At 36.0% G+C, this 23,364-nt stretch overlaps 1 protein-coding gene across 2 annotated transcripts in view; it reads right to left on the bottom strand.

Annotated features, from left to right (window-relative positions):
- Positions 1 to 1,657: 1,657 nt before the first annotated feature.
- The window catches only part of nr3c2 (nuclear receptor subfamily 3, group C, member 2), a 71,931-nt gene continuing 50,224 nt past the window's right edge, over positions 1,658 to 23,364 (bottom strand). For both annotated transcript variants that reach the window (XM_042716515.1, XM_042716516.1), the window contains exons 4-9: positions 18,631 to 18,747; positions 16,500 to 16,817; positions 13,827 to 13,971; positions 11,038 to 11,168; positions 6,959 to 7,116; positions 1,658 to 5,352 (exon numbers count right to left, since the gene is read on the bottom strand). In XM_042716515.1, the coding sequence (XP_042572449.1) occupies positions 5,197 to 5,352; positions 6,959 to 7,116; positions 11,038 to 11,168; positions 13,827 to 13,971; positions 16,500 to 16,817; positions 18,631 to 18,747 (1,025 nt within the window). In that variant the 3' untranslated portion in view covers positions 1,658 to 5,196. The remainder of the gene's footprint in view (positions 5,353 to 6,958; positions 7,117 to 11,037; positions 11,169 to 13,826; positions 13,972 to 16,499; positions 16,818 to 18,630; positions 18,748 to 23,364) is intronic.

Consider the following 23,364-nt stretch of genomic DNA (forward strand, 5'->3'; position numbering starts at 1 on the left):
ATGAGATGGGCAAACTCAACCTCCCGCCATCCCTGTCCGCTTCATCTCACTTTCTCACCCTCTGGCTTTCTTTTTCTCTCCCCCTATGTCTCCCTTTCACTTCAGTTTCGTTGGATGCAGTTTAACCACAAATTTCCCATCTGCTAAACCCCCAAACCCCCTTTTTTTTTTTGCATGGTCATGAGTTAACACTAAATCACTATTTGCGTTGGCTCTTGTTCCTGTGTCTCACTGCCTGAAAGAGTGAGACAGCACAATGCAGAACTGCATCTGATCTCAGATGAAGATGCTACTGTGTACTTTGGTTTTTCCACCAAACACTGAATGTTTTCATTTCATTTCCTCTGGCACACTCAGTTTGCGGTCAGCATATCTGTACTCCTTGTTTTCTACAGTATTCAATTCTAAATGTAATCAATGAACTGGGGAAGTAAGGTAACATCTATTTGTTACTTTTTGCAGTAAGAATGCTCGCTTCATGCTGAGTATTTTGCACTGCATGCAGCTACGTACTGTATGAAATATAAACAAACTGTTATGTATTATATCTTGGATGAATGAGACCGATAAGGTGGGACAGTGAAAAACAAAACCGAAAAGGATTGAGTGATTGCAAGCAGAGAATCTGGGGCACAGAAGCCGCCATGTGTGAAGCCACAGCCCTGAAATCTGCCTGATCCAATAGATTCTGTTTATCTGGCAGGACTACACAGCTTGCGCTATTGGCAATCTGGGAGAGATTTGGAGTGGGCTGTGGATTTGCGCAAAAGAGCAAAAGTAATACTGTCTACTCTCACAGTCTGGCAAACAAGCACATTTTTTTAGATCGGGCTTTTAACGAGGTTAATGGCGAATTTTCTCTCTGGGGACGTGGAGGTGTTACATTGTTAATGTTTATGTTCTTTGTCAGAAGATCTCGCTCTCTGGTGCTGTTTTCCGAGGATTTTTCCGTCACTGCTAGACCAGTAAATGCAGACGAGACTTGCTGTTTTCTTCACATATTACCATAATCACTTTCTTCCTCATTCAAGCTCATTTCCCCTGGAGAAATATAATTTGTCAAAACTAAAATCTGCCAGAAGTTTAAATTATGACTTTGTCACTCAAACCTACTCTCCTCTTTTCTTGAAGTGTGCATTCTTCTCTCTCTCTCTCTCTTTGTTTTCCATTGTGCTTTGCCACATACTGTATCCAGTTTTTTTCTTATCCATTCCTTTTCTTTCTACTTCTGCTGTTTCTTTCCATTCACTCAGCGCCCACTCAGATGTCTGCAGCATCCTATGATCCAAGTCTTCCTACTGTTGTCCACTACAGTTGACCCCTAAATCTCTAAAACATCTACAGTATGAGCATTTTGTGCAGTTTGTGAACTGTCCTTAAGCAAGCCCAGAACAAATCACCAAACCCGACTGTTAAATGAAAAAAAAAAAAAGTGTATTTCATCACTACATTCAAAAGCACTTGCTAATGTACTTAGAATACTAGTAGTTTTAGTGAAATATTAGTAGATGTTCTCCAGACAAAAATAAATAAATAAATGTCTGTTGTATAAATTGCGATTCACAGCAGAAGTTCAACCAATTCCTGATCTTTAAATGTGTATGAATTGTCTTTAATGGCAAAAGAAAGAGTGCACAGTAATTATTTGTTAACAGGTTTATTGGAATCCCTTGATGTTTCTGCAAACACAGTTATGGCAAGATTTGCATCAAGATATACAGTTTAGAGGAACTATTTGCATCTGTCTTTTGCTCATGTTGAATATTTCTGTACTGAGGAGATTTGCTTACAAGTATTGTACAAAGCACTGATTTTTTTCTTTTCTTTTCTTTGTTTGTTTTAAAAAAGGGGGGACAAATCAAAATATGAACAGGAAATGCTCTTTTATCACAAAAGAGATATGGCTTTGTCACTTTAAACAATGTATAGCACACAGATTCAGATTCAGATCCCCAAAAATGAAAAATCAATATCCATTAGCACAAGGGTGTTAATGTGCAAACACAACATGTGATCTGTGGGTTTTCACTAGTAAGCTGTATTTTATTCGGGTTCAACACACTCTGGTTACCTTGACCATGCTTTGCCCTTATTTTGCACAAAGGTGCTGCTTGGTGGTAATGTGATTTGTACAAATGCATAGTTTTACATGTTATTAGACTCGCCAAAAATACTTCTAAAAAGTCATATGCAGACTGTCGAAGCTGAAGTAACAAGCAACTCAAAGTGTGGATTCACACCAACTTTCAATATTTCAAGCTTCATCATTTGGTGATGGAGAAACGCAAATTGCAAACATGCTGCAACAAGCATGGCAATCTATATTCTCTCTTAAGTTGCTGATGGACATCTGAATTCATATCAGACAGTTCCGGTTCAGTTTTGCTCCCTGTCCTAGATTTGTCTTTAGGTTTTTCTTACATAAAGCTTGAATTTGTTTTTAAAAAATTCCATATATTTTCCATATTCTGTATAAATAAAAATAAAGAGCATTGTTGGTTCACAAGACATTGACTTGTGAAGCACTGAAGAAAAAAAAAATGTTTTTTTTTTTCTTGGTTTGACTTTTATTTATATATTTATTTTTAAAAAAATCTAAAATATTTGGCAACCACAAGTACTTTTCATTTCAGCTTAATATAGCTAACCTCTAATTTGAGCACTGCATTGTGTTTTTATTAGATTTGTAGGCGAAGCAAAGAGGAAACACACACACACATACACACACACAAAAAAAAAAAAAAAAAACCCAGACAATTAGTTCACATTACTACAGAGCAAAATGACAAGTTTTAAGTTAGTGACATTCAGGGAGTAAACAAGTCTCTCTTGCTGTGAAAAGTAAATATAAATTAAATGTATATCCATCATGCTCTCTGACTCTTGCTCTGGATTCTGATTGATGGGCATTCAGTAACTGTTAGGAGGGAAATGTGTGAACTTCCTCCCAGCGTCGGACAAATATTCAATATAGAAATGTTCCATACAACGCAACATATTAATTCACTGATTTATTTACAATAGATTCTGTAAAATGGTAACTTTTGTGAGAAAAAAGGCACAAGTTTCCCTTCTTAAATACACTGTAAACATCTTTTCAAAAAGCATGCATAAACATTTCACTTTACAAAAGATCTCATATACTCTTTTTAGACAAATTACTAATATATTGTGTCCGGCAAAATAGAATCTCTCAAAAATACTTCACATACATCCTATGAACCATTTAACAGTTTTTATCATTTATAGATCTGTGTATTTAAAAAAGGGAAAGGTTGGAAAAAAGATACTACTGCAAATACCTAGTTTTAGGTACATCAAAAACTTTCAACGTACAGTGTATTGACAGGTCGGTGAAATGGGTTTTGCCTGGGTACCACAGATTGATTTGATTGTTCTAATCGAATTAGGTTTTTTTGTCTTTCACCACCAACCAGCTACATCAAAAAGGCAAACATCAAAAGTTCTTGGACCTTTCCAGTTCACAAACGTCCCAACCTGACCCCCACCCCACCCCCCAAAGCACATTACATAACCAACACAATAGCAGAACATCTAATATCCCAATTATCACATTATGGTGTCTGTGCAAATCAAAATCAGCCAATAGGATCATTCTAATCCTATCAGAGAAAACCAACAATGCCCTTTAAAAAATAAGTCAGCTATCCCGTGCCTTTAAGAAATTTGAGAGAAAAACAGAAACGGAAATACACACACACAAACCTTCATTGTCCTCAGACTCACAGCATTTGAGAACTAGTGGTACCTCTTTTGATTCCATCAGTAGCACAGTGGGGTTATGAAACACGAAACAGTGGTCCAAATTCCTTTTTTTAAGATACAATTCTCTCAAGTCGACTGCTATTTTTCCCCAAATAGCCAAGTTTTAATTGCAAGGTGGTTGAAATCAAAAACTTCCTATGTACAATGTTTGAAAAATATTCCTACAAGCAACAATTAGAATCATACGATATACATATATTGTGTGTTTATGAGCAGGTTACTGTTGTTATTACTCCGCGTAACCCTGTCTGTTTCTTACAATTGACTACTAAGGGACTACAGCTGTTATTGTTGTTTACTAATATGAAAGCTGTATGCGTCAGAAAAGCTGATTTTCCCCATACGGTATCTAACTGTACATGTGCTGCTACTGAAAATCATCTACTATTTACGTTAAGAAAACAGAAGCACCTTGTTAGAAAATGGCTTCTTGCTGGATTGTTTCTTGGAAACGCATAAACTTCACAATCATATAAAATGCTTTTCTTGTATGGAACTGTAAAGTAGTACTGTATTTTCCTTAACGTCAAAAGGGAGCTGGTTAACAGCTTAGGTACGATTTACTAAATTCGCTACAGTCCAAGCGCGCACACAAAATGTGGCATGTGTGTTTGTGTGAGCTCAATTTTTTTTAAAATGAGCCATAATATTTGCTGTATTGCAAAGTTGCATGTCTTCTTTTTTTTTCTCTGTCTGATCCAAGAGCATTTTTTCGGAGCTGCCGTTTCTCAGCTTATCAATCATCAGGCCACCGCAGCACTGAATCAGCGTGGCCTATGTAAACATCATCATTTTTGCAGATAAATTTAGATTTAATTATTTCTACAATTACTTCCGTCCACCGATTATTCCGAATTAGAGCCCTTGGAGTATCTTATTTCCTCTTTGCAAACACCCCGATTTAATCAATATTTCCATCTTAACCAGCAATAAAAAGCCGTTTTATTACTGAATCTTACCTGTAATTTTTTTTCATCTGAGCGGCAGATTGTAGGAGAGTTACATATAAACGCAATGGTATTTACTGGCAGATTGACAGGTCTGGGAGTCAAGGATATGTCTAGTATGTGGGCCCATATTTCTGTGTGTGACGTATTCACATGTGACTGTGCACTATAGCTTTACCAAAGAATATGGCTTCATATCCTTATAGAACGCTGTCAGCATTGTCTTTGGGGGTAAGGAACGCACTGTCACATGAAATATGAGTTCTTCTCTGTTGGCTGGGTACAGAGATCGCTCTTTGCCTTCCCGCACTACGCAAGCCTTATATGGCTTTAAACCAAGTCTCTCGTTACGCCTTGCTTTGTGCATAGCGGGCTTGCTCTTGTTCGCTCTCTGAGGGCTGAGTGTCCTCTGCTTTTCCTCTCATGTGATCCTTCATTTTTCCCTCCTTTTGCAAGCTTTCAGTCATTTCTTGTGAAAGTAGAGGGTGTGTGTTAGGCCTGACTCCACCTTTGGTATTTGGTCGCTGATAATTTCCACCAGCATCTCAGGGAACTCGACCTTCAGAGCCTGGGATTCACGGAAAGTGTAGAAACAAAAGTCCAATAGGCTCCCTACGAGCTGTAAAGAGAGAGGGAGAAGAGACTTCTGTCAAGATTTAATTCAAACTGACAATGCTTATCATTAAAGAGACGTTCTAGTGAAACATGAATCTGGGTAAACATGTATTGATGAATTAGCAAAGAAAAACTGCAGGGCGGCCGAGCTCATTTATGGATGTTCTGTCTCACTGACCAAAGCGGAAAAGCTTTTAGGCAGAAGTTGAACTTGTTTCTCTTCATCTTACAAATGAATAAATCAACACTGCTGTCAAGTGTTCTTTACCCCCAAGTGCAATTCAAAAACGTCTTTCCCAGTACTTTTGTGTGCTATTACAAAATGTTGAGCTGGCAGCAATGCAAAAAGTGATTAGCAATGAACGGCTCTCAGAAATAAACCGAGGCTCTAATCTCTCAGTGGCAGTTTTTCATTTGAATGCACACTTGATATTATAACTCGTTAATAATCTACAACTGAAATTATTTTAACATCCGCTGATTTTAAATATTAATGGTTTTCAGCTTCTAACCACACGAGAAATTGTGAGCTACTTCTAATGAATGAATAATAAATATTTCTTAAATAAATATCAGCTGATTCTGATTTGTTTCTAGAGAAATATTTGAGCTGCTTGATCTAAACCAGAATATAGGTGTTCATTTTTTAGTCAGGAAAGTGCTTGCACTTATTTCAGATATTATAGAAATAAAGCAGAAGATTTCTACTATATGAAACAAAGTCTATAAACTCCTATTACTCCTGTTTCTGTTATTTTTAGCAAACAGACATCCAGGGACCACAAAGGTGTTAAGATATTAAATATGCTTAACACAAAAATTTTATCTGGACACAAATAATGAGATTAATCACAACCTATTTTTTTCTAACAAATAACAAAAAGAAATAGTTAATAGTATGAAAAAAAAAAAAAAAAAAAAAAAAAAGGTCAACTTAATACAAAATAATTTATTAATGTCTTATGGCTTTAGTGCAATGACCATAAAAAGCCAATTATTTAATTTTGGCATTTTTCCCTTATAATTCATATTTTTTTTGCACACTGTATAAACATATTTATACACAAAAAAATACAACCACTTTTAAATTTAGAGGTCCTCTGCTTAAAAAAAAAGAAAAAAAAAGGGGGAAAATCGCTGCTTTAAATCATCTGTTTTGTGTTCAATTTAAGAAAATTAAAACCGATTTGCTTGAACATTACTTAAAATTAAGCTTACAATAGTTGACAAATATTATGAAAATTAGATATTTTGGTAACACTTTGTATTCTTACTATTATTATTGTTTATTAGCATGCATATTAACATCTTAGGCAGTTTATGAGAACTTATAAAGCACATATTCTGCATGACCATATTCTACATCCCTAATCCCACCCAATAGCTAAACGTAACAACTACTTACTAACTATTAATAAGCAGTAATTATTAATTTAACCACCCAAAACTCTTATTCAATGGTTCGTTAATAGCAAGAATTGAACCTTCAAATAAAGTGTGACCCAAGAGACCCATGAACTGAATGAGAACACTCTGGATAATTAGAGCAGAACTGTATCTGTCTTTGATCTATCAACCGAGGTCAGTAACAGGGGAATGTTTCGACTTACTTCATGCATTGCGTCCAAAAGCTTGGTGAGCTGGAAAAAGCGCTGCCACGTCTGGCCAGAATTGTTAGTGGCTTTCCCAACTGAGCGACGGAGCTCCTTGATGTAATTCACCCGCATCTCCTCAAATGCCCCTTGATTCTTCAGACCATCTTTGGGCACTGTCAACAAAACAACAAAAAAAAGTCACTTTGTTACAATAGCTACTCGCTCTATAGTGAGTAAAACAACACTATTTTCCTTAATTGCATCTATCTATCTATCTATCTATCTATCTATCTATCTATCTATATATATATCTAACCATGCATCCATCCATCCATCCATCCATGTCTGTCTGTTTATCCATCCTTCCATCTAATCTGTCTGCCTCGCAGTCTACCTTCTCAGGTGATTAATGTTCCCTTGTGTGAAGTTATTCAGGATTAACTCAAAGTACTGAAAAGTACTTTTACTTTTGGCAGATGGGAGATAAAAGCTCATTCAGGTTGAAGGGAGTAATTCTCTCCTATCCTGTAGGACAAGTGCACTCATGGCCTCCAGCCAACCTTTTGAAATGACATTCAGCTTCTGGACAGCTGAATAAGAAACAGCTCATTCTCACGCTTGCTCTGTCCATTGCTCGACAGCATACAAATAACATCTATTCTGATGAAATTAGTAATTTTGTTGCATCCCACTGACTGGCTATTTGAATTATTTTCATTTATGTTTGTCTCAATGTGATTTTAAGGTTAATTTTTGCAAACAAAGCAGCATTTACACAGTGGCATGCCTTAAGGCTGTAGTGATAGTTATGGAAAACGTTTAATTAAAAAAGAAAAAAAAAAGTTTTATTAAGATGCAAGAACCAACATCATTTATTAATGCTAAGTGTAGCCTTCAGACACAAACAAGTTTCAACAAACTCCTATTCTTAGCACGAAACTAGCTAACTGTTTTGTTAACATTACCAAATTACAACAACAAGTCCTTCAGGATGTTTAAAGCTCTCTACTCTGTGTGTTGAATGAAAAGCAGTTCTTTACCTCTGTTCATTGGCAGGTGTGTTAAACCCGCGGTCACTTCCCCCTGTTTTCTTCTCTCCCATTGACCCACATCCAGCCTCATTAGCCACAGGCTGCCATTTAGAGCCCCAGTGAATAAAAAGTGGGGCAATTATGCCACGCTAATCGTGTCTTGTCATAAGAAATAGATTCTTTTGCATGTAGAATCTGTTATTTTGTTAACATATCTGACAGGAAGAGTCGGTTAAAGAGATATTTAGTAAAACTAAGCTCAATCAACAGCAATTGCGATTAATCGTTTGACAGCACTCATTTTTTTCAATGCTTAAATTATGTTAACATGAATATCTATTAAACCTTAATGCTACACTTTTGAAACTTCTACTACTATTGAGTGTTTTAATGTTTATGGTTTGGCCAGAGTTTTTTCACATTCAAAGTAAACGATTGTTGCAATCGGCATTTACATGTCACAAGTGCTGTTGGCTGAGCTTAACTTCTACTGAACCTAGAATATTCCTTTAATGTTGCCCACTTAAAATTGTGATTTTGTAATTTAAAAGCTTAAACATTTTGCCTATCCTATCACTTTAAAATGAATGCCACTTAATTTGATATTTTGTTATATAATGCAAAGACATTACATAACAAAAGTAGGTGTCCAAATAAAAAAGACCTGCTCAACAAAAGATCTGTCCACCATAAAGTATTTAACACTATTAACAAAATACTGTCAAACTGACACCTTGAATTGTACAGACTGATCTTTTTGCACAATAGCAGTGTCTGTGGGAACATTTCTTGCCTAGTGTCTGAGTCTACCACAGGCAAAAAAAAAAAAAAACGGAGGTTAAATAATGGAATTCTTTTAAAAAAAAGTCACAAAACCGAGAGAAGATTTGGTTTAGTGACTCACTCTTTAGCAGGTCAACACTACCATCGCAAATAAGGTCATGTGAGAGCCTGCAGGGCTTCTGAAACCTTAGCCAAGGTCAAAGAGGAATAACAGCCTCTCTCTCTCTCACTCTCTCTCTCTCTCTCTCTCTCTCTCTCTCTCTCTCTCTCTCTCTCTCTCTCTCTTCATGCTAAAACTACAGTGGCCCTGGAGCCCCACAGTAGAGGCCATGACACAATAGCTTTAGCAAAGCAGAAAAACAAATGAAAAAATACATTCTGAGCAAGCTGCATTATAAAAACATCAAGCAGTAACTGTACCATAAGATAACATGCCAACACAACAGCATTAATACATAGAAACGCAACATTTGCATATAAAGTAGATCATAACAAAGCGCTGTAGTCCACTATTATCTGTGTAATGGGTTGGTTTACCCGTGGAAAACAGAAACCGGTTTGTTTATATAACAAAACAGCTCTTCCCAGCTTATCTCATATCAGCAATGACACACATAAGCCCACATCACAGATGTAGTGAGCGAAAGACGTCAGATTTTTTGTTTATATGTTGATTTTGTATCAGGAAAGCTTTTTTTTCTTCTTCTTCTTTAAAGAATCACTCCATCAAAAGCTTCAGCTTTTAAAAAATGTACCATCCCTGATACTCGGCCTACACTTCCCCTGTTCTTTCTCCTTGCATGAAGCTCTTTTTTTAGAGAGAAAAAACACCAGCTCTTGGAGCTGTGCCCATCTCCTGACTGGATTTTATTAAGTACAGCAGGGCTCTCTGGAAGGGCTCCAGAGGATCAGCAAGTGGTTGTGGATCCCAAAACCTATCCTGTATGAGAATTTAGAACTCAAACTTCAGTCTCATATGCTGTAAGCCCAGGGCTGCGTTGGCTGTGCCTGTCTGCCTGAACTGAGTGTGTGTACTGCTCTTGTATCTGGAAGCTAAAAAAAAGGAAAGATTATATTATATTATATTACATTTATTATTTATATATATTTATATTATATTTAGGGCTGTCAAATCGATTAATTGCATCCAAAAATTTGTGAAAACATAATATAACATAATATACTTTTTATAAATGTATATATAACAAAAAAACACACACATACATTAAAATATATTATAACCTTATATATTATATTATAACCTTAATCTATTACACTCCTTTATTTTTCTGAGTAAATAAATACCAATAATATCAGAAATATAATTTGATTATTATATTATTAATTAATAATAATTATACTTAACAATGTGCATTATTGTCAGTTATAGTATACATATGGGACAATTGTATTAATTATAATGCTAAAATATGATTTAATTGTGTAAGGAAAGAAATGTGTTTTCTTTTCGGTTGGGTGTCTTAATTAAAGTGATCCATTTTTGCAAACAAAGCAGTATCTTCTAAAAAGCAATTACTTAGCGACACGTCTTAAAGGTTGTGGAGGAGATTATGGAAACCTTTTAATTTCAACAATGTTTTCATAAAGAAGACATTAAGATAAAATGATGGACATCATTCAGTACTGCCAAATAGTAGTGTTTTAGCATTAGACTCAGTGCACAAAGCTTGAGAAGAAATTTTGAGTTAGCATCTCACCCACGATATAAACCGTTCAATTTAATAGATTTTTTTTTGTTAATTCTCTTAATGAATTACAAGGTCCATACCAGTAAATAAATAAACTGTAGCTCTGAAGATCTTTTAAATCTATTTTTTTTTAGTCTTTTTGCCGTAATTAGTGTAAAGTGCAGCACAAACAGGAAAGTGAAGGTGTGACAAAAAGAAAGAGATCGGGACCCGCAGCCTGCTTAAAACTCATTGACCTCAGCTGTATGAGGCTCTAGGCAAAGGAACCTGATTTCCCAGTTTATGGACACAACTCGCACGTTTCTATTATGAGAATGTAACCTTTCAAAAGATGTTAAAATCCCTTCTCACTAAGTCACTAGGTCAAACCACATGTGTCAGTATTTAAATACAATCAAAGGTCATGGAAATTTCTCTGATCTCCCACACCCACATACTCGGGTGCTAAAGGCAAATGGAGTGAATGAAGACATCCATTCATTCATGCATTTGCTTATTTTCCATATTGTTGGCTGATTCTTTGTCTGTTTGAAACACATGTAGAAGGTGTTTTCTGTGCACACAAGCTCACCTGTGCTGAGCAGCAACAGGACCTTCATGGCGAGGAACTCCTCGTAAGTTAGCTGCAGACGGACAAACTCCTGGCTCACCTGCCGCATGCCCACACACAGATCGTACATGGTTGACTGCTGCATACGTTCCCTGGTGGAGAAATTGAGAGGATCTGTAGTAAACAACTTCATTTTTGCTGAATCAAAAATTGCTGCGGAAATACAGTTAAAAGAATATTGAAACAATTAAAAGGTACTTGAGGCACCATTTGGGGTTTATTAGATTACCACATTGGCAGAGCCGTTTGGAGAACTTCTACAGTCCAGAATTAACCCTCATCTACTGCCAAAGTCAAGTAAAAATAGGCTTGGGCATATAAATGAAAAATAAATAAAACTTGCCAAATGGCCAGTAACTTTATTAGGAACTGTAACATTATTTGTGTAACTTCATAAGCGATTTAACTATTGATGAAAACAAAAATAAACACTCAGTCAAAGGATTGGAATCATTGTTTTTTTGTTTGTTTTTTCATGTTTTTGACTTCTTTTGAAAGAAGTCGCATGCTCACTAAGGCTGCATTTATTTAAGTATTATTACAATTTAAAATAGTTTTCTGTTTGAATATATTTTAAAATGCAATATATTCATGTGATGGCAAAGCCAGATTAGACACATAACATAAGGACATATTAAATAACAAAAAAGTATTTTAATTGTTACAAAATATTTCTGTTTCAAACAAATATTGTTCTTTTGAACTTTCTATTGATCAATTCGTATTAGAATGTTTTATTACTAATAAAGTTTTCAAAGACAAACAAATAAATTCGTATTAGAATGTTTTAATACTAATAAAGTTTTCAAAGACAAACAAACACGCAACAAGAAGCTTTCTGAAAGAGCATAGCGCTAACAACACCAAGGTCATAGGTTCGATTTGCAGGGAATGCATAAACTGATCAAATGTTTAGCTTTTATACAATGTAAACATCTTTGAATTGTGTACATGTAAATGTAATGAATTCTGGCTTTGTGTCGTACAATAAAAAAGCCAGTGTTCACAAATGCTTCAACAGATCACAGAATTCAACATTGACAATCTTATCCTTAGTCTTATTAGCCACTTTTGGTTTCATCTTGATACTTTCTTGGCTGTTTATTAATTTACTAGATACCTTTTCTGATCTGCCACTTTGTTTGGCTCTAGGTGTGTGTGTGTGTGTGTGTGTGTGTGTGTGTGTGTGTGTGTGTGTGTGTTTCTGAATACATGCATGCCTATCTGTCTTCCAAAGCTGTCTGACCTGCTGTCATTCTGTGCTCAGGTTTGTCTGCCTTTTGTCTGCCAGAACTGATTCTGTCTCTCACATTCTTCCAGTCTGACAGATCTTTATTTAATATTCAATGAGTTCAATTCCTCATCTCAGTACCTGTAAGAATATCTGCCTTATAGTGGTCCCTACAGTAGCTTTTCTAATTATTCTTTATATATATATATATATAGCATTTACATTCTGTCATAGACAAAAGAGTTTATTGAGAAAGCTGCTGGAGAGTTGTTTCTATATGAATTGTATTAGAGGTGTGAAAGTCAGAAGAACATACACACAAACAGCAGTCTGTCAAAGATCAGCCTCACCCACCCATACACATATATTTCTGACTCCTTTTGACATACTTTTAGAGGACACTGAAAAGTGTCAGACTTGAAACCTGGAAACTTTTGTTTCGCTCCTCTTCAAGGCAGACACAGTGTTTTCAATCAATATCTTTTAAGGGCACTGCTGCACTAGTCCTGCAGTGCTTCTCAACTGGTTTTGCTTCAAGACCTAGATTTCACATGGACATTTGGCGACCAATATATCATTAAAGCCAACCATTAAAATGTAATATAACAATGAACTGCACTCAGAATATGTAGAATTATTAATATGTTGTAGACTGAATGGGAAAGTTGTATGTCGCTAAATGTCTTCTGAATGGATAAATGTTCTTTGCAACCAATTTTTCTATTTCTATGGTCAGTACAAACCATTATTTCATATATTTTGGATTGTATTATACCTTGTGTTAACTATAAACGGTGATATAGTACACAGTACTCTAAGCACAAACTATTTTCAGTGGAAACATGTTGACCTGTTCACTTTGGGACAGTATAACAGTATATATGTGCTATTTTATATACACTGGGTTAATATAATGTAATGTGTTTATCTTACCAATATTGTGGTATTGTGGATGACAACACACTGCTGCCTGGATGTGTGCCTTAAATTTCGTCGCAGTCTGATATAAAGAGATTCAGGATTTGTCTGGAGTTCAAATTCAAGTCTTTGTGACTGTGCTGAAGGACTGCTAATTGTTTAGGCAATCATGAGCTCAAACAAAGCTCATTCAGAAATGTATGCCAGAAACCTACGCGGTATGGTTCACCATCAGGATGTGTGGAAGTCGTGAATGAGATGATGAGAATATTTTAATATGTAAAAATGCCAATTAATTCTGTACTTCTCCTCAAGTTCTTTCCAAGTCATTTGACAAATACAATGAAGTGCTCCAGTTCTCCTGCAGGGGTCACTGTGCTCTATTTTTATGCTTCTCCCACTACACTCAATAAATGGACGTTAAGCTTAAAAAAGCACACAATCACACTCTTTCCACTCAACACGTCTCGTCGATTGTGCTGATTATGTGCCCCATTGACCTAACTCTCGGCCTTGATCAACGTTATCAAGAAGCACTTATAGGGAAAGTGTATTTCCTAGCGGAGCAATTGAAGGGACAGTGTTGTGTGAGTTAGCTTACTCGTTGAAGACGAGGTCAGGGGCGAAGTAGAGCATTTGGGCGTTGGTGTGTTTGTAGGATCTCCAGCTGAGGGAGAAGGAGGAGAGACACATCCAGGAATACTGGATTAGCGTAATTTGGTCCTCAATAGGTAGACTGCGGAAACCTGGGAAAAAAATCAAAATAAAGGGCAAGTTAAAACGGAGCAAAGAGGCATGACTTGCCCTGAGCAGAGCTAATATTAAGAAAGAACTCTAGGCTCTAAGAATCAAATAGGATCTTGCTATCGTGGGCTTTTGCCCACCTAAAAATAAAATTCTATTTTTTGTTACTATGAAGATATATTTGTTAGATGGCAAGAGCTGCATTATGATTTTTCAAAAAAATTCCACTGTAAATGTATATGATAAAGGTGAGATATTAATGATAGAATTTTTGTTTGTGTGTTTGTTTTGTTAAAAAAAAATTAATATTCATACAAGAAATAGATGCAGATAGTAACATTGTTTGGAAAAAGCAAGTTAAGTTTTAATCTTATTTACTGCTTTAGTTCAAGTAATGTGTGTGGCAATTGTGAACCTAACAGTTTGAGGTTGATTCCTAGAGTGGCACAAATTTGTTCACAAATGAAAAAGTCTTGCAGTGCAGTCGGCACAATCAGGTTTACATGAATCACAGAAGGTTTCCATTCATTGTCCTGTTGTCAGAGAGAGTTAGCAATACAGCAGACTGGATTCTTGCCAAAACTCACATTGAGAGCTATAAAGTCACCCATAAGCTATAATATAAGCCACATGAGGACACACTATAAACTTATCGGTGAAGCAGAGGCTATTTTTGGCTTATCTGCAATATGCAAATTCAGTATTGACTATAATGTGTCACAACGATAACTTATTAAAATCTCTTTTGTACAATAGCTTTATCATTTCCAGGTAATCTCTGAGCGTCCCTTGTGTTCTCTTTTGTTATAAATAATCATTTCCCCACATTATCCCTTTGGAAACTGGTCCACATGTTGGTGAAACTAGTAAAATTATTGTCAATGTACCTTGCACAAACTTACAGAACTACAAAACTTTACGTGATGAAATATATTAGAATTTTCCCATCAAACACTTATCTGAATCTTGTCACCTGTTTTGACTCCTAAAATGGATAAAAATCACATGACAAACACAGAGCAATGTGGACATAACAGAACAAAATAACTAATCGTTAAACATCTGCAAGTCATTTGTAAAGTCTTTGAAACTCGGTGAGCCAGTTTGCCCTGGTGTGTTTTCAGCCTTCTATTTTTATATCCGGATTTAGCAAGGAGACACCCGGGTATCAAATAATTGCAATACAACAAATGACCGTCTTGTTGCAAGTTACCTTGAAAACTTAATTTGGAATGACAAAAACTGATTTTTCCAAAATTATAATTAACTACTAAAAATTGTATGGGATTTTTAGTTTATAATACAGTAACATATGCTAGCAATTCTCAGTTAATAAATTACTGTTACTACACACACAGTGAACCTCTGATTCTTCTATATGATGAGCCAAACCTACTTTGGAAGCTTGTGGACTTCAAATAAATGTAGTTCTTTCTAGTGTTCTGTTGGTCAGAGAATCCTAAAAATTATCCTGATTTCCATGTTTTTTTTTAAGCAACACAACTGCTTTGAACATTCAAATATTAAGGAATGTTTTTCTGAGTTGCAAATCAGCATATTAGAATGATTTCTGAAGAATCACGTGACACTGAAGACTGATGTAATGATGCTGAAAATTCAGCTTTGCATCACAGGAATAAAGTACATTTTAAAATATTTAAAATAGAAAAAAAGTTATTTTAAATTACAATAATATTTCACAATATTGCTGTTTTCACTATTTTTGATCGAGTAAATTTAGCCTTGTTGAAGACAGAGATATAGAATGTTAAAGGGATAATTCAGCCAAAAATGAAAAATCTGTCATTAATTACTCACCCTCATGTCATTTCAAACCTGTAAGACCTTCAGTTATCTTCGTAACACAAATTAAGATATTTTTGATGAAATCCGAGAGCTTTCTGAAACTGCATAGACAGCAATGCAACTGACACGTTCAAGGCCAAGAAAGGTAGTAAGTACATCATTAAAATACTCCATGTGACATCGGTGGTTCATCATCAGTTTTATGACGCTATGAGAATACTTTTTGTGCACGAAGAAAACAAAAATAACTTTATTCAACAATTTCTTCTCTTTCATGTCAGTCTTCGCATCGCGTTCACAAGAGTGCCACGACACATGGACTATTTTATACTACGTTTCTGGGCCTTGAACATGTCAGTTGCATTGCTATCTATGCAGGGTCAGAAAGCTCTTGGATTTCATCAAAAATATCTTCATTTGTGTTCTGAAGATGTATGAAGTGCCAATGCTTGTAGAAGCATGAATAGTTAGGTGTGGGTTGAAGACACAGATCTTACGATCTCGAACACAATTATAGAAAATTATATTATAATTTTAATTATATAGACCGTACTATACCAATGCAACCGACAGGTCAAGAATTGTATGACAGCATAGTTTCTAAGTATATTTCAGAGATCAACAGCTCAACTAATACTTGACCTTGAATTACAAATAAGTTCAAATCAGGAGAAAATGTCCCTGTCTTTTGAATATGCAGAAGACGGAACCTGAGGAAGTATACCTGGAAGTACTTTGGCCCACTTGACCACTCGGATCATCTGTTTTCCGGCGAGGTGGTTGAGGCTGGTGAGCAGGTGGTCGGTTGTGTCGGGCTGTGTGTTGTCATAGCCCGCGAACACCACCTCAGGCTCTATGAGCTCCAGGACGCTACACACAGACGGTGACAGAAATGGTGCTACCGTGGGGACGTGGGGGACAAGAGCATTGGCCGAGCTCAACTCTTTCTCCGAGGTCAGAAACGGAGGCCTGTCCTTTGAGTTCTGCAGGGAAGAATCCTCGCTAACGCTCTTCATCTTCCCCAACTTCTTGGATTTCCTTGCTGAGAAATAACAAACATATATTATTAAAGATGTTCGCTTGAGCAGCCTGATCCATTTTATGAATAATTACAATTAATGTTAAAAATTGAAGGTCCTGTGATTTATAAGAGAGATAAATCATTTGAAATGAACCAGGTATTAATGAAAAGACCCCCAGTGAAGTCTTCAAGCAGTGTTTCTACAGTTTTTCATATCTGAAATGAGCTGGAGCTGATAGAAGTAATTATTCAAATAGAGATGGATCTTATAGCAGGGATCACAGTTTAAATCCCTGCTGTATAGATGTGACCTCTTATGTGGTTCGGGAGGATGCTGTTAATTGGCAGTGTGAGTGTTCCAATTTGATATTAATTGCAAGATTCCTGTGCCAGCAGGTTTATATCACATCAGTAAGTGAGACTGAAGGTGGCATATGTGCTAGTCCCAGTAAATGCTCAGATTTTATATTCTCAACAACTTCGTGAAAACTTTGTAGTCTTTCAGATGGATGTTTATTTATCATTTTAAATCAAATACATCTATTATATTTCATGATGAACAAAAATAGTCTATCATCAGAAACAAAACTGTACACTTCCCCTTATACGTTCATATTTTTTAGCCCAAAGATTTTCACCTAGAATGACTTAATGAGGTTCAGGGAGAATTTCAATTAAAAGTGGTAGAATAATAAGTGTTATTAAACTCTATATATATATCTTCCTGCAGTACCTTCATTGACCTCCACATTTGTCATTCTACACTGGAACTTAATCAAAATGTAATATAATATTAATAATAATGTAATATCTAATTTATTATTTTGTTAGTATTGTTCTCAAGATGCTTTTAAAACAGAAAAAAAACTATGGTAAATCACGTTTACTGCACTAAAGCTACAGTATAATGTATTATTCAGTGATAACTATATATGCCATATACATTTGTTGAAACTGTAGTTAATCATTTAAAAATATGAAATGACTTACTCAACTCATTTACTATTTATATATTTCCATTCCAAGGGACATTTTTAATTAAAATCGTGACTAACAACACTTTAGGAAAACACAGGTAAGACAAAAAAAAAAAACCTTTACCACAGAAACCCAACCAGGTAGAGATGCAGCTTTGATCAGAGTTGGTCAAATAAATCGTGTGGTGTAACTCTAGGCACATTACAGTTGCACATGATGAGATTTCACTTTTTTTCTTTTACTTTTCTGTTTTTCCTGCTAGTATATTTTTTTTCCATCTGTTTGGAGTCACTAGTTAATGTTTATATTAATTTGTTGTTTTCAGGAGTTGACATGGCTGTAGTGATGTACAACACACTGTTTGTTGAGGCTATACTGATTTCTCAAGTTTATCAATAGTTTTATATCTTCAGTATAATAATAAGGTGTCCCCCATTAGTGTGACCCTTGGCTAGCATTTGTTACACAAACAACCAAATGACTTCATCTGTATTTCACTTATTGTCTTTTTAAAAACTGTCTACCTTGGTCATTTTTTCCAGCTCACTGAGTACTGCTCAAATTGTGTTGCAATTATATTGAAAGCACAGATGTATGTGAAGCATATTTCAATATGTTCTTTTAAGTCACTTATCTTTGATAAATAAAAGAGTAAAAAAGAAAAGATTTCTTTGTAACACTGTAAACCTTTACTAAAAAGGCAATCCCTCATATTATAACATTCACAATAACATTTTGTGTTTTTTTTTTTTATATTCTGGGTATGTTTCTTATATTTTAAGATGAATGATCTCAGGTGTGCCAGTATAATCACTTCACAACAGTTTTTAGTCCCATAGTAAGTAAATTCAATTACCCCCAAGATTCATCCCTGCTTGTAGACACTTCCGTACTCTGCATGCTGGACAGTTTTTCCTCCGAATCTTGTCAATGATACAGTCATTCCTCCCAGCACAAAGGTAGTTGTGCTGACCTGCAAGAAGAGAGAGAACGTTTTCAAGATATCTATAAAACTCTCGATGTATCTTTTTTTTCTGTAGGAATTATTACAGAAATTAGGAATGAGCTCTTACGTGGTTCACATGGACAATGGTTTGTTTATAGGACTGTTAATTTAACCAATTAATTTTTATCATTAATTATTAAAAAGACATAATATATCATTTTCTGTGGAGGCTTTTCTAAGTCATTGTGACGTGTTTTGGTTAATTTGAAAAATGAATTAGAATGTAATGTAATTAATTCAGTGAAAAATTAACATTTTTGATTTACTGCCCTAATAATGTAATACAAAAAAGACAGATCACTCTATTCCGTGCATTAACAAAAATGTGACCTTCGCAAGGACATTCTGATGCATTCTGTTCCTCGTGAACTGTCTTCCCTTTGTGAGTATACGACGCAAAGGAGACAGCTGTCTTACACTTTACGCCCCTGCACTATTATCACAGAGGACAAATGAGCCATCCAAATTGTGTTTCTGAGTGTGTCATGGGTTGGCTGATGTCTTGGCGCGGGATGCTATGACAGAGGCCGTAACAGCCTGAGAATCCCTCATGCGCTGCCTTCCTTGGCCAAGGCCACAGCTCGTGGATCGGGCTCTCGTTTCGGAGCACCATTCCGCTCCACTGACTCGCCACACACCCACGCGCTCCACAGGCCAGAGCACAGCGCCACAGGGCTGCATCCAGGCACCACGGCCATGTGCATCTCTCTCTTTTGTTCTCTTACCCATATTCCACCCCCTCTTTCACTCGTGCATCATTGGAAGGACTTCTCCTCTAAACTGCATGCCACTGGTGCTACTTACATTACATGAGGGTGCTTTCTTTTAGTGCTTATTGGCCGTGTGGCTGCAGACCGAATGAGTGTTTTCGGTGGAGGGGAAAATGCGCAGCGAGTCTGTCTAGAAGCTGCCAAAAAAGCCCAGGATCTGCAAACGGAGCAACAGCAGCTGTAGCCTTGCCACTATTTCTGGCTAAATCACATGACCCCTTACATAAGCCCATTTTTCTTGCTCTAAAAAACAGTAAACTGCGACACAGGAAACACAACGAAGCCCTCCTCCGCCTCACCATCCAAACACAGATGCAAATCAGACCTAAAATCTGTTCGGCTGACTCTCGGGCCCCTTCTGACCACTGTACGCAGCTGCCCCACAAATTCTGTTAATCATTGTCCCATCAGAAGCACGTACACATAGACTGTACCATACTGTGTTTGTGTATCGGCACACATATGTGTGTGTGTAGGTGTTTATGTACTAAAGCAGCAGAGAGACTGTTTGTGTACATAAGGATGGAAGGGGAACTTCACATATCGTAGCGTTTCAATGCACTGTAGTTTGTGAATCTATATCTGTGTGGTGTTTATGTGCATTGGCTTAAAAACATCTCAGCAAGTGCGTATTATGGTCTATCACAGTTTTAGTTTGTTACCTCATTGTTTAGCTATTGTTTTCTCAAAGTTTAGTTTAGAATTTTATTGTGTTTCCAGCGGGTATGTTTTTGCATGCTTTTGGTTATTTGGTTTCTTTGGTTCTTTTAGTCCGGACCAAAAAAGAAAATGATACATTTGGTTTGCTTGGTGTTAACATTCACATTTTTAACACCTAACCTAAAGATACAAAACAAAAGACATGAGGATACAGTCACAACCTGATTGGACAGCTTTTATGACTATATTTTGTGAATAACACCCAAAACTAAAGGTTGATCCCGGTCCACTAGTTTGGTACGCAACTGTATTCGGATGGCAGCGTTCATACTTCTTCAAATGAATCACACTCACAAACCAATCGCACCAGAGTTTGTTTTATTTGAACCAAAGCTGATGTGTGTAAACATGCCCTTAGTGTTCCTTTTCCTTGGTGACACGACACTAAGTCAGACAGAGATTAAAGGGATAGTTAACGAAAAATTACTCACTCTAATATCATTCCAAGCCTAACTTTTTTTTTTTTTTATGTAGAACGCAGTTGCGTGAATTTAAGACGATGGCAGCGCATTGCACCACAAGATTGCTATTATATGTTTTGGCGAAAAACAATTCAATATTGAAGCCATTTTAACTGTAAATTTTGTGTGCATCATTCAACCATTCACACTCCAGTCCAGCAGGTGGCAAAAATGTTCACCTGCTTTTCCTGGTGATTCTACGTACCAGCTTAAAAGGTGAAGTTTACCTCAATTATTTTACTGTCAAAATTGCTTTAACTCTTTCCCCGCTAAACACAGAATTTTCTGTTATTTATGAGACAACCCTTCCCCGGCAAAACAGGCAATTTTCCAGGTTTCCGTGTTTGCACTGTTATACCGTCGGGGGCGCTATTACGCATCTCCTAAATGAGACCAGAATCTCCCAATCAAAAACACATGTGAGGAAGACACAGAAACAAGCGATCTCATATGAAAACAGATGCATATGAAAAATAATGTGATCATCAACAGTAAACAGCATATAAATTAATACTGCCTAATGTTTCCAAGTGAATTGTGGATCCAGGTAATCATAATGCTTTGATCATCGTAATGAATATGATTTACATATAATATTTGATAAAAACATGATTTTCTCAGCTTTTTGCTCAAAATGTTGTGTTTTGTATCATACTTATCTACATTCAAGTGTTGATTAAGAAAATAATGCTTGAAGCTAGAATAAAATGGAGTTGGCTGACAACTTTTTTTCAAAAATGCTGGCAGGGAAAGAGTTAATATTGGGTTAGTTTTCACCAAACCATTAAGAACAACTGGAAAATGTTCAGAGAGCCACATTGACTTTTCCTGAAATCCCTGAGTGCTTTATTAAAGTGAGTTGCATTGTACAGTATTTGTACTGTATTCACCCAACTGGGTTTTTTGTTATTTTTTTTTATGATGGGCGTGTGTGTTCTGCAGAAGAAAGTAAGTCATAAAGGTTTGGAACGACATGAGGTTGAGTAAATTATTTCTCATTTTGGGATTAATCATTCTCTTCTTTCACCATATTTATGGAAAGACATTCTGTCAGTTTTATTTCTGAATTTTTTAGCCCTATTTAGCCTGAAATTTTGTAGATCCTTCAATCCGAAAAAAGTCATCTCCTCATACACATTTTACCACATGCAATTTGTTCCCAAAACCTCCCTCTTATGCTTCAGTGTGCACTGAGTTTAATGCTATGGCTGAATTTGTAATATTCATACTATATCATATCAGCCTAAGTGTGTGCACGTGAAGAGCCAAACCTGTGTCTACTTTTAGCCGACTACGTCATTCATGATAGAGGGATGCACTGAAAACCTAGCCTGTCAGACATTTAAAAGGAAACTCCCTGTGAGACTTATGCAATACAATATTTACATCTTTTTTCATCTGTTTTCCAACTGTCATGTCATTTCTGGCTTCGACTCGGACACGTGAGCTTCTGTTTTAAAACGGTTCTCCTTACGCCAAGTCTTCAGATCTGTTTTCATGGCAATACAGTGTCCTGTATCTAACCTACATTTAGACCAAGAGGATTAAGCCCTTTTCACATTAGCTGTTAGCTGCAACATGTAGCGTAAACAACAACATCCGTCTAGTTTTTTCACCATGTACTTCAAATCTATTCCACACATGTGACTCACATCAAGCTGCTATCAGGTGTTATTGTAGAGTGCTATTTCTGCTACTTTGGGGCATACTGTAAAAATTATTGAATGATGTATATTTTACAAGAAAATGCTATTTTAGTCTTTATTATTTATTAAAAAATAAACACCTGAACTGATCATTTCTTCCTCTTTACTAATTATAGCACAAAATAAACATGAATGAACATCAGAAGAAAGATATCAGTACACAGCATTTTTCATTTTTCTACTCTCCTGTCTGTTTTGTTTGTCGGACAAAATGGCAGATTTGGTTATATTTGCGTTATGATTGGTCAGATTTGTCATTGAAACCCCTGGGGAAGGGTCAGTTATTTGTGAAATTTACAAGCAATTTCTTACCAAAATTTTTTCAAAGTAAATCTTACACCAACACGTTCTCACTCCCAACTTGTCACATACTGACACTTGGTCAGGTATTTATTGCAAAAACTAACCATAAAAAGCAGTATAAAAGTGTTACAAACAAGTGGTGTTGCATTCCAAGTCTTCTTAAGCTATACAATATCTTTATGTGAAGAAATGAGTAAAACATAAGGTTTTTAATTGCTGAAAATGATCCCACTCCAGTAACGTACTCACATCTCATTCAAAAAGATACTCCTGTACTTTAGCATGAATCAGACTTGAAATATTAATATTTTTTGAATAAATTATGACTGTAGTTGTGCAGAACATGCCTGTTATATCCTGTGTTTTATTGACAAATAGTAGGTTTAGGGGCAGGGGTTGGGTTATGTGCTCATAAATGTGTAAATAGTGTAATGTAAACAAAATTATTGTGACTGTTTACATTAAAAAATCAAAAAACAAAACACAACAAATAATCAAAAAATTAAAAATTAAAACATTAATAATAAAAATAAAATTCCCAATGCCTTTCGCGTCTGATATTGACGCCAAAGGTTTCATATTTAAAGGAATGGAGAACCCTACATGTTGAAAAAATATGCTTAA

The sequence above is a fragment of the Cyprinus carpio genome, chromosome B1 (assembly GCF_018340385.1).
Source record: "Cyprinus carpio isolate SPL01 chromosome B1, ASM1834038v1, whole genome shotgun sequence".
In the NCBI taxonomy this organism is placed as follows: domain Eukaryota; kingdom Metazoa; phylum Chordata; class Actinopteri; order Cypriniformes; family Cyprinidae; genus Cyprinus; species Cyprinus carpio.